Source organism: Orycteropus afer, unplaced genomic scaffold (genome assembly GCF_000298275.1).
Source record: "Orycteropus afer afer isolate SDZICR_OR568_19922 unplaced genomic scaffold, OryAfe1.0 scaffold00170, whole genome shotgun sequence".
In the NCBI taxonomy this organism is placed as follows: domain Eukaryota; kingdom Metazoa; phylum Chordata; class Mammalia; order Tubulidentata; family Orycteropodidae; genus Orycteropus; species Orycteropus afer.
Window position 1 is genome coordinate 6,043,486 of NW_006921757.1, and position 13,018 is coordinate 6,056,503.

Sequence of the window (13,018 nt, forward strand, 5' to 3'; positions counted from 1 at the left end):
CAACATGTCTGGCCTGGCAGGAATAGGCCTTGGGTTACTGCTGGTAATCCTGTCTTCCCCTTGTGGGATTAGAGAAGGTCAGAACATGTGGCCTCCTTGCCGTTTTAGCAAAAAGAAATATCTTTAGTCAAAATTCTTAGTTTGAATAAAGTTACTTAATGGCCTGTCTCCCCACTCCTTTCACTCTTCCTCTTACATCAGCCTTCCTGATGTCCAAGTGGGGCATGGCACACTCAATACCTGTGCGCACTTAAAGGCTTTGCATTTGCTCTTCCCCATTCCAAGAATGCTCTTCTCCAGACACCTCATCGTCTGCTCCCCCTGCTTCATGTCACCTCATTACCAAAGCCTTACTTAACCAGCCAACGCAGTTGCCCTTGAGTCGATTCCAGCTCACAGTGACTCCACTTTTATCAGAGCAGAGGCCACACAGGCTTTTCAAGGCTGTGTGACCTTTCAGAAGCACATCGCCAGACCTTTCTAACAAGCTATCTCTGAGTAGGTTTGAACCACTAACCTTTTGGATATTAGTAGAGTGTTTAGCAGATTGTACCACTCAGAATTCCTCTTACTTGACTGTTGTTGTGGTTAAGTGCCATTGAGGCTATTTCGACTCATACAACCATTTGTACAACAGAACAAAACACTGCCTGGTCCTATGCCATCCTCACAATCCTTGCTATACCTGAGCACATCATGGCAGCCACTGTGTCAATCCATCTAGTTGAAGGTCTTCCCCTTTTTCTCTGACCCTTCACTATACCAGGCAGAATGTCCTTCTCCAGGGATTGGTCCCTTCTGACAACATGACCAAAGCTGGTGAGATGAAGTCTGGCCATTCTCTTGTATCAGACAGTGTTTCACTACTATTCATCAGGTTTTCAGTGGCCAATTTCTTCAGAAGTGGATGACGCTTCTTCCCAGTCTGTCTTAGTCTGGAAGCTTGCCCAAAACCTGTCCACCATGGGTATTCAAAATACCAGAAGCATAGCCTCCAGCCTCATAGTAACAAGCAAGCCGCCACAGCAGGGCAAACTGACTGAGGGGTGGTGGCTGACTTGACTGTCCTGCATCAAATTACCAGCACTCTCCCACACGTCCCAATCCCTTTACTCTACTTCGTTATTCCCCACAGAACTTAACACCACCTCATATATATGTATGTATTCATTTACTGTTTACTTGTTAATGTCATTTCCCACAAGTTATGTCCCCCAAAGGCAGGGAATTATCCCCAGTGCCTGAAAAATAAAATTAAAAATATCCACGGCCGTCCAGTTGACACTGACTCATAGGAACCCTATAGGACAGAATAGAACTGGCCCATAGGGTTTCCAAGACTATAAATCTTTACAGAAGCAGACTACTTCATCTTTTTCCCGTGGACCAGCTGCTGGGCTCGAACCCTTTTGCTTGGCAGGTGAGTGTTTTAACCACTACATCACTAGAGCTTCCTAGCATGAAATAAGTACCCAATGAATATTTGTTAAATCAATGAATGGAGTCGTAGATTATGAATATTATGAATATATATATATATGTATATTTTACTTTAAACCAATAAATATTTTAAAAGAGGTTTGGAATTGAAGAAAAAACAACACTCTCTATTCTTTAGTATTTCAAGGAAAAATTGACTTTGCAGTAGAGGATAAGAAAAAATTACACATCGTCACAGTTAAGGTCATACTGAGAAAAACTGCTAGATTAAAGCGAGCAGTAGAAGCCTTACTCTTCCCTCCCAAGAAATCTGAAGAGCGTTGCTGACAAGACTTTCCCTGCCAGCCGTAATAGCAGTGACACACGAAGTCATCCCTCATGTCTTTTACTGTCTTCAGCTTTTTTTCTTGAGAAATGATGAATCTGAAGCTTTTATTTGGGAGATATTTCTTCCTGCTGCTTTCAGGCATATGCAGATAGGAGGAGGATTCAGGTGTTTTCCGAATACACCTTCCATTTTTGTTACATAGGCTTTTACTGCAGAGGGTGGCTGCAGAGGTCACATTAACAGCATAATGGCCCAATGATCCTAGAATAGATTGCTGCACAGATAAACAGGTCTCCTGTAAGCAGGGAGGGAAAAAGAAATCTATTTAAATCGCCCTCTCAGCATGATCCTATTATTCAAGTGGTAATTAACGCCTGCAGTTTTATTGGTAAGGTTGAAGCAGAGCATTTCAGCGGATTAGTCATTTAAATGAGAAACTAAGCCTTTGTAAAGCCACATGAATGATAATCCTCATCTTTGATTAAGAAAACTATGATCAGCCAATTACATACCATTTCCAGGGGAAGATGAGTCCACACTTTCCCACACGAGACTATTCCTTAATGTGAAGAGATAATTGTAAGAACACTTTTGAAAGATCATGACTGTTAGGCAGACACATGGCTGGCCAGACGAGTGAATGATTGAGCCGGAGGGAATTATAAGAACTGGTCAAGCAGGAAGCACCTGACCAGAGCCCATACCAGACCCCAACACATAGCCCTTGCTTACGAAAGACCCCAGCACGTAGCCCTTGCTTACGAAAGACCCCAGCACCTGACTCTTACTCACCAAAGCCCCCAACCATTTCCTGCCCACTATGTTAATGAAGTGCTTCAACCTTACTTCCTACCCCCATGCTAATGGGGTACTTTAACCTTATTGGTTCCTGTAACACAAACCCTGCTCTCCCTCCGGTCCTCTAAGAACCAGGAAGAAAATCACCATAAAAAACCCTTTCTTTCACCTGGGCAGTGCGACTTCTCTGGCCCCTCTCGGGGACCCGTAAACCTCTCCCGGGAACGCAGAATAAAAACTTCTCTTTAACCCCACTTTTGTGCGTCCTCTTCTCCTTACTGCGACCTTACAATGACTAATAAGGGATGATTTTGGAAAATTTAACTTTAATCGTGGAACATTTTCAACACTGGTACTTAATACATTTTCACATTAGTTTAGATTTTTCTAAGTCCACCAAGTCATTCCACTCCTTTCCATCTCCCCAGAGATAACCCTTCTCCTGAAGCTGGTGAGTAGTCTGCCATATATTATTAATTTAGTACATTTATATGTCATCATGAGAAATATGTAGTATTATTTTGTGTTTTAAAACCATTTACATGAATCTTGTCATGTGGGATATATTTATTTTTGTAACTTGCTTTTCAAATTCAACATATTTTTGAGACTTTTTTCATGTTGGTACATACAGCTCTGGTTTACTCACTTCAACTGCTGTTCATTATTTCACAGCATAAATATACCATAATTTATTTATGTATCACAGTGTGTTAGGAGATAGAATACAGATCATTATTTACAATCAAATGCCCTAGTCATCTGTTGTGGGTTAAAGGGTCCTGTGACAACAGGTAGGGCTGTCCTCCCATAAGTCTGCCATGTGGTGTGTTGTTGAGGGGTTCACAACATGTGTTTTAACAGTAGGACATATTTTTACCTATCAGTGATCACACTGTGCTGCTAGAATGGGCTGGCCTATTTAAAATGATATCTTCAATTAACCCAGAGGAATCTGGTTGAAATCTTAATAAGTTCCTGCCTTGATCCATATGGGAAGGTCTATGGGCAGAGGAAAATCCTAGTAGAGTCATTAGTAATACAAATTGAGTTTTCTATTAGCGCTTCAATTATTTTGATCAATATTAACTGTAATGAATGTTTAAATCTAATTAATCTAAAACAGTGGTGTACTTTTTCGAGAGGAGACCCCAGAACTGTGAGTTCACCTAATAAGGATTTTGGAGGCTGAAAAGGAAAATGATAAAGCAGAAAAAATCTTTTAATGACATGTGGCACTGACAGCAATAATGAGCTCTGAAAATACTTGTTGTTGTTGTTGTTGTTATGTGCCATTGAGTCGGACCCAACTCATAGCGACCCCTACTTGGGTTTCCGAGGCAGTATCACTACGGAAGTAGATTGTCCCATCTTCCTTCCAAGGAGTGGCTGGTGGGTTTGAACTGCCAGCCTTCTGGTTAGCAGTCAAGTATGCTAATACTGTTAAACGCATATTTAACATTCTCTACTTCAATAGAGATTGTTTTCAGTTATTTAATTCAATTATTTCAAAAAAAGAATAAAAAATGAAATAAGTTTTCAATAAGTTAGAAAAATAATTTAAAAAAAAAAAACCTCAGGAAATAATGAAGATAAAAGCATAAATTATTAAGTTAGAAAACAGAATTCATAAATGACTCCAAGAACTAGGTCTTAAAAAAGAAAAAGAAATTTATAAGCCTTTAAGGAGCTCCAGTGGCACAGTGCCCAGGCATTTAACTGCTAACCAGAAGGTTGGCAGTTCAAACCCACCAGCCACTCCATGGAAGGAAAATAGGGCAATCAACTTCCATAATGATTAACTGCCTTGGAAACCCAATGGGGGTTGCTATGAGTCAGAATCAACTCGATGGCAGTGTGTTTGGTTTGGTTTTGGTTTATAAGCCATTTACATTTGACAAATTGAATGTAAAAAAGAAAAATGAATATGAATGAGAAAGAAATAAGACTAAAGATCCTGAGATGGGTTTTAACTTATTTTTTTAAATGAAAGTTAATGTGTTCTTTTATGCTAATAAATTGAAAGTTTGATGATAAATTGCCAAAACTGATTTAAGAGATAAAAATCTTAATTAAAATAGATCATTAGATTAGGAAATAAATTAATTACCATAAAAATGATTTCTAAACCAAACTATTTTATGTTTGAGCTATTTTCAACTTTTAAGAATTAAATCATTTTCATGTTATAAAATTGACTCAGCACCTGATAAAAGAAAATGAAAAGTTGTCTAATTTACCTTTGAAGTAAATATGACCTTCATATAAAAACTCATAGAGAAGAAAATCTCAGTCCAAGTTTACTAATGGACCAAGTTTACTAATGGATATAGATTCCAAGTCTAAGTCAGGGTCAAGAACCACAAATGCAGGGCGTAAGCTGGAACCAGCTGAGGAATGGAAGCCCACACAAAGGGCAGCTGAGCTACTGAGGCCAGGCGTCTTGGGTTCTCATGAGAAATTTTTAAGTCTTCATTTTGTAACATTATCAAGTATAGTTGGATTTTTTCCCCCAACACTGTGGTATGGACTATACAAAGCACATTTCCATGCCAGATTTTTCTGTACAAGCCTTATGTTTGTGATCTCATATCTACATCAATAACATGAGGCTTCTTTCCACCTCTCAAGCTGTTCCACACCATCATCTAAAAATGGAGATTGGAGGGCATATTTGTGATTGTTTTACTTAAAAACAGGTTCTGTGGTGATACACAAAAATGTCACTGTGCAGGCTCTTGGCAGGGCACCTAACAAAGAAACCATTTGGGGTGAGAGGGAGAAGAAGAAGCTATATGGACAGAGAAGATCACCACTGGTTTCTGGTGTGAGTCCCAAATTGAAAATCGAAGGTGGGACATTCTGTGTTGCACATGTTGGCTTATAATCAATTTATTTTACATAACCAGCTCCAAGACTTGTAGAGATTTATGCATTTAATATTCTTCCAAGCAATACTGGCTAAGGCAGATTATGTATGCATCACAATTTCAGTACAAGAAATATTGTTCTTTAAAGCAGGATGGCTCCTGGGAATTATGCTAAGTGAAAAAAACCTATCCCCAAGGTTATGTACTTTATGATCCTTTTATGGAACTTTCTTGAAATGATAAAATTACAGAAGTGGAAAACGTATTACTGGTTGCCAGAGTTAAGAAGGTTGGACAGAGAGATGTTTCAGCAGAAACCCAAAGCTTAAGAGAATGGTTGATAAACAAGCAGTTAGGAGAGAAGCATCCACGTCTAGTCTATACTAAGAAATGGCTAGAAATACACAGAGAAGAAGGAAGAGTCTATGAAGGAAATCTGAAGAAGTAGAGAGCACTGCCCTGGAACCCCATGTGCCAAGCCCTGTTATAGGCTCTGGGGGCAGAAGTGGTTAAAATAGCCAAAATCTCTCCTCCCATGAAGATTACATTCAAGTTGGTGGAAGATGACAATAGACAGGGTAAGTAAATACAAGTCATAATATAGTAGAAGGTAATGAGTGTTGTGGAGGAAAATGTAACAGAAAGGGGGCATGAGGCTGAATGGGAGCCTTTTAGATTTAAATAACATGGTCAAGGTGAAATTGAGCTAAGTCTTAAAGGAGTCAAAGGAGAGAGCGGGGTTCAAGGAGCCAGGAGTATGCAGGCAGAGCTGAGAGAACAAGGGGGAAGAAGAGAAAGAAAGGAGCACAGAGATAAAGTCCAAGGGGACTGGCCTGGAGTTTTGCTCTAGAGGCAAGAGCTCCTGCTGGAATGTCCTCTGGAGGGGTTTGTAGGTAGGAAGCTAATAGAAGTAGCCCACTGAGGGCCTAGCACGGACAGAGAGCAGGAGTGAGAGTAGCCTTGACAGAGCAAGGGCACAGGAGTTTGCTCATGAGCCAAGAGGATGTCACAGAAGGTAGCTAGGCCTCCACCTTTCTGAAAGGGTGTGGTCTAGAAGGCCAAGGGAAAAGGAGCCATCAGGGCTGTACCTCTGAGGGAGGAGGAAAGGGGAAGTCACAAGTGGTCAGCTAAAGAGTGCATTGTAGGAATCAGAGAATGGGGTCAGGGGTGGGAGAGGGGAGAGATATAGGTCAGCTTTCAGAACAAATCTCAGCAGCCCCTCAGGAGATAGCGGCCCCAACATGACTGCCCTGTCAGAAGACCTTCAACAAAGAGTTACAAAGGCCATCAAATATATAAGAAATAAGGTGGCACTAGCCCTGCACCACACCTGCCTCCTACACCCATCTTTGAAACAGCTGATCAAAGAAATTGACCATGATCCCCTTCCCCACACCTCAGACCCAGACTTGGGGTGTGGGAAGGTGGGCTAAACATTTTAAACTAATAACAAAAACCACCACTTCCGTGACACTCACCATGCTCCAGGCAGGGCTTTAAGTGCTTTGTTTGTATATTCACTCCTCACTTACTGACATGGTGAGGTTCCAAAGAAGATATGATTAGGAGAAATGTGGTAATCCTGGGATGGGGGAGCTACCCCTTCTCTGCACCGGTGTCCCATCCTGCCCCTTACCGCTGTTGCTGACTGCGCATTGGGCACCCTTGCTGCGTCTGGGTTGCTCATGGCCCGCAAGTCTCCCTTCCCCACCACCACTGGAGAGGGCATGGATTTGGGTAATGCCCGTTGTTCACTGCCTTCCACCTGTACAACCAGGAGAAGGTGTCTCACAGCCAGTCGGTCACCGACCCTCATGTGGCCTGCTTGTCGCAGGATGGTACGAGGTGGACTGCACTGGGGGCCTTGGACCAGCCACAGCCCTATGTGGGGCCTGGACCATTGGAGCTGGCTGGAAAGTTTTTCAACGTTGTGGTAAATGCGAAATGTCCAGCAGATAGTCGCTAAGTGAGGAGTAGGTATATTCATAATGCAGTTCTCACAACAACTTTATGAGGTAGATGCTATTATTCCCATCATTTTACTGATAAAGAAATGGAAGGGTGGAGGACTTGTTCAAGATTACAGGAGAAGATGGTGAAGTCGGGCTCAGACTCCAAGCAATCTGACTCCAGGACCCCTGCCCTTAACATATCTCTGTCTCGCTCTTTTGCACCACACTGCCTGAGAGAGATTATATTTTTCATATTTGATAAAACTGGATTTTTAATACCTAAAAATGAGTGTGCTCATTAACATCTAGGAATGAGGGAAAGCTGTGGCCTGGGCAACCAACACAACATGCCCAATGGCAGTGTGAAAATAATAGTTATTTCCTGTGGGCATTATTATCAATAGTAGATCGTTAATAACCTTTTATATAGATTATTTTTCAATTCCACATACATTTCTATCACACACACAAACAAAATCATTTTTGGAGACTGTACCCTTCTTAGTGTGAGTGAAATAATATTTAGTTTTTAGTTTGGTACTCATTTTCCCTGTCCTATATATATTATGCCTTTTAAACTACTCGAATCCCTGTTCTATTTTTCAAGTGGCTAAAAGAGATTTGAGAGGTTACTTAACTTCCCCTGGGCAAGTACTAAGGTACTTAGTTATCACTAGAATGTCAAACTGGAATCTAACCCAGGGCTGTCCAATTTAAATGTTTATGCTTTTCTAATGTACTACTAATCACAGTAACTAGTACAGAAAGTGGTAGAGGCTCTCTTTGAACATCACCAAAGTCAAATGAGCAGATAATTGGCAATCGAAACAGCTGTGAGGTGAAGCAATTAAAAAAAGAAAAAAGAAAAAACCCTCTATCTAGAAGATTTTCAAGATGCTGATGGGGAAATTGCTGCTTACCTTTGAAACAGAATATTCATATCCGCCCCACAATATTACTCCTGCTGCCCCCAAAGCGGCACTCTCACCAATAGTATGCATTAAGTCTTCCTAGAACAGAGAAGTATCGGGAGTGGTGTCTACCAAACCAGAGTTAGTCACTGACAATTCAATAATAAGACTTCACCCATCAACTGTGATAAGGAACACATGATACAGAAACAAAGGACCATATAGAAGAATTGGAAAGTTCCGAAAAAGCAGAATTCTAGCTTGGTATGTATGAGGTGCCAGGCAATAATCTAGACACTGGAGATAGAAAAATGAAATAGTGCCCAGTTTCTGCCCTTCAGGGAGTGCTTTAGGCTGGTGATTGAGATAGACATGCAAATAAGTAATTACTATATAATAAATTAAATATGTTTTCATTGTTGTTAGTTGCCATGGAGTCTGTTCTGACTCGTGATGACCCCATGTGTTTCGGAGCAGAATGGTGCCCCACAGGGTGTTCAAGGTTGTGACCTTTTGGAAGCAGATCATCAGGCCTGTCCTCCCAGGCACTTCTGGATGGGTTCACAATGCCAACCTTTCAGCTAGTCGTCTAGCACTTACCAGTTGGCTCCACCCCAGGACTCCATATTTTAGTAGCTCTCACTCTATTAGTAGCATATATTATTTGGAGGACGTAGGTAATTCTGCATGGAAGGGTCTGGGAAATTTCAGATAGGTCTTTAAGGGTGAGTAGAAATTCACAATGCTTTGACACTAATCACTAGATCATTGTAGACTCATAAAGACAAAATCAATGGAATCTTGCTTCCCCCTCCATTAATCTAATCAATTAAAACATAAAAATATAATACAGTGAAAAACAGAGATGGTTAATAATTTATCCCAAGTTCTATTTTGTTTGTATGTTCTCAATTTAGGAAATTGCTGCTAAGCTTTCATATAAAAAGCTGTTTCTGAAATTTCCCACTGGTTAAAAGCAATCTCTTTGTTACATAATTTAACTCAAATTTAACAACTGTTGTTCAGGAAATGCCTTTAGGTCCTAAGCTAATAACATCATCAATAATAACATCATCCAAAAATTCTATGTAAAGATCTAATTGTCAGCAACAATGATTCAAAATTGAGTTGACAATTGAATAAACATATGCCTTTCATAATAGTATTCAATAAAGGAGCTCTGGTGGTGTAGTGGTTAAAGCACTCAGATGCTAACCAAAAGGTCAGTGGTTCGAACCCCCCAGCCACTCTGTGGCAGAGTATGGATTGACAGCCTTGGAAACCCTATGGGGCAGTTCTACTCTATCCTAAACGGTCGTATAAGTTGGAATCGACTGGATGGTAAGTTTTTTTTTTTTTTTTTTTTACTGTTCAATAATACTTCTGACATAACCTCCAAAAACGTTTTTTTCTAGACTTCAGTCATTCTTCTAAATTTCCATTTTTTATATGAGTGACTATACTTTTTGGAAGGAGCTCTGGTAGCATAGTACCTAAGGCTCTTGACTGCTAACCAGAAGCCTGGCGGTTCAAACCCACCAGCCACTCCTCGGAAGGAAGGTTGGGCAATCTACTTCCGTAGTGATACCGCCTTGGAAACCCAAGGAGGGGTCGCTATGAGTCAGGGCTGACTCAACGGCACATAACAACAACAACAACATATTTTTTGGGGAGCTCTGGTAGCGTAGTGCCTAAGGCACTTGACTGCTAACTAGAAGGCTGGGGGTTCAAACCCACAAGCCACTCCTCAGAAGGAAGGTTGGGCAATCTACTTCTGTAGTGATACTGCTTTGGAAACCCAAGGAGGGGTTACTATGAGTTGGGTCGGACTCAACGGCATATAACAACAACAGCAACATACTCTTACCTGTGACAAATCTTCAATACTATGTAAATAAAATGGTCTGGAAAAAATAAAGACTGGCAAAACATAGTCGTGCCGAGCCATTTCAGCAACTCTCATGGCTTCTCTAACTCGATAATGAACAAATTTCAAAGCATTTAAACTTGACTTCAATATCTTATCCAAATATATTGAAGGATAAAGTGCACTGCTTTTTTCCCACAGCCACTGGAGCTGGTCATTGCGGAAAATTTCATCACTCGGGCAATTACCTGTATAGCTCTGTGGATTTATCCTGTAATCATAATTGTAGCAGTCTGGATAGAGATAAAAGCCCCATAAACATCTTGGTCTCATTTCTAAGGCCAGTGTGAGAGTAATGTTCATAAAATTCCTTCCAGCATTCTCAAATTCCTGTTGAGCAATTGTTTTCACTTTCATTTCTGACCAATCTGGATGGTGCCTTCTAGTAAAAGCTAAGGAGTGTTTTTTATATACTATTCTATTGCCCCAATTTCTATCCCATTGAGGTTTCCAGTTTTCCCAATCAATGACAACAAGTCCTTCCGATCTCCACAGAGGGATAACTTTTGCAATGTCATCAGCAGTTTTCTTAAGATGCTTAGAAAGGCTCATATTCTGTGGTATACCTCCATTAATGGATTTTCTGTTATTAGAGAAATAAGGATAATATCCCAATTGATTAGGATAAAATATGGTAATTGTTGATCCACTTTGAGTCTCTAAAGGATTTGCTATAATATTAAATAATTGAAGATGTAGATCCACATTGAAGAAATGCTTACACTGCATTGTGGGGGCAGCCCAAAAAATGTTGAAAGGCTGATTATGGACCACTGGAGGCACTGTTGGTTTGAGAACTGGATGAGTGAAAAAACCTGTTGTCGTCCAATAGATTTCAAACACAGTAAAAAGCAACAGCACTCTTAACCATGCCACCCATAGGTTGCACATGGCTTGCAGTGTTCAGCGTTACAGCAGCTTCCTTGAAAATATGAAGAGAAGAAAAACTTATACATCATGGAATCATGCGATCCTTTAATTTTATGGTAAATAAATAACAAGTCACGTAAAATCACGATGGTTTTCAAGCTGCCCTTTAAGTGATAGACCAAATTTTAAAAAGATTTATGAATTTTACTTACATCTAGGCCTAATTTATAATTTTAGCTGAAGGGGGCGGGGCAGAAATGAATTCTTTTTTTTCTTTTTTTGTTTTCTAATGTAGTGCCTAAGGGATTTGACTGCTAACCAGAAGGCTGGCAGTTCAAACCCACCAGCCACTCCTCAAAAGGAAAACTGGGCAATCTACTTCCATAGAGATACCATCTGGGAAACCCAAGGAAGGTTCACTATGAGTTGAAACCAACTCAAGGGCAGTGACTTTGGGTTTTTTGTTTTGTTTTGGATTTTGGTTTTTAATGCAAAACGTGAGAGGAAAAAAAAAACTGAGGAAAAGCTAAAGTAACAATGTTTCATACAAATTCTCAGCTGAGCAAACTCTACCTGCTGGCTGGTCTGGTTTTAATTTCCTATAACTCCAACTATACCAATCCAAACCATGCTGCCTTTGGTCATAAGGGGAACTAGAAAAGAAAGTATGAATGGATGTCACAGATCCTTACTGATTACTGAAAAGATGACTCGAAGAACATCCCATGTTGAAAAGGAACAAGCATCAACATTTTTACAAACATTAAGTGGAAGAAGAAGAAACAACAACAAAAAAATGTACTAACAGTAAGTAATATCTTTCCTGCTATTTCAAATGGCCAGTGGCCTCAAAAGTTTTTGTTGGTTTTTAAGACAGAAAGCAGCCAGTTTCCGAACTCATGTAGACTGAAACAGAAGAAAGACAGGGATGGCATTTACCTGTTGTTGACTATGGATTTTGGTGATATCATCTTCTCTCATACACATAAATAAGTCAAAAAAATCGATTAGTTCTTTAACTCTATGGTTTTCCAGTAAAGAAATTGGACTATGCTTTCACCAGCTAAATCTCAAGTGGAACTGACTCTAGTCTCTTCTAAATAGTCAGTTGGGCCAAAAACTGCCAAAGAATCTTCCCAGAATGCAAAGACTGTCTAATAGTGGGTACCTTCCAGCCAACTGGAGCTAACCTTGAAAGCAATATGATTAAAGAGATGTATCAAAATTGCTTTAACATAGCATAACATCCTATCAAATAAAGGAATCACAGATTTTCTCTGATGTAGTTAAACTCAGTCTCTTTCTAGGAACAACATTTCTTCTTAGGTAGTTCTTCTGTGTTTATTTAATATCTTAAATGCAGGAAAAACACTAACCAAAATCACATGTTAACTCTGACAATATAGCACCTCAAGTGGGTAAAGAACTTAAGTCAGTCATAGGTTCTTTGCACCTTGAGTTTTTTATCAATAAGCATGAATGATAATAATGATACTAATAAAAATAAATTGGATATTTTTGAGACAATTGACTTGGCTTTCTATGGAGTTCATATTTGGACACCAGATGAATCTGTAAGTTGCCAGAGATGGCGCCACTCCCTGCACTCTTTACCTTCCATGGGATCTTAATGTGCCCCCCCATGATGTGTCAACTGGGCTAGGCTGATTCTCAGTGATTGGGTACACATTAGACTGGGTACTCTTCCATGGTGTAATATATTGTACATGATGTGATCTGATGTGATCAGCCAGTCAATTGAAAGGGGAGTTTTCTTGGGAACAGAGCCTGACTGTTTACAGTTCTGGTAAATCTCCCTCTCTCTTGACTCTGCACTCTTCTCATCATCTGACCTCCAGTTGCAGGGACATAAGCCTGTAGAAGTCTCCAGCCTGCCACTCGACCCGCAGATTTTGGATTCA

At 40.2% G+C, this 13,018-nt stretch overlaps 1 protein-coding gene across 1 annotated transcript in view; it reads right to left on the minus strand.

Annotated features, from left to right (window-relative positions):
• The window catches only part of HYAL4 (hyaluronidase 4), a 71,532-nt gene extending 60,415 nt beyond the window's left edge, over positions 1-11,117 (minus strand). The window contains exon 1 of the mRNA XM_007946747.2: positions 10,275-11,117. Coding sequence (XP_007944938.2) covers positions 10,275-11,117 — 843 coding nt within the window. The remainder of the gene's footprint in view (positions 1-10,274) is intronic.
• Between the last annotated feature and the right edge of the window lie 1,901 nt (positions 11,118-13,018).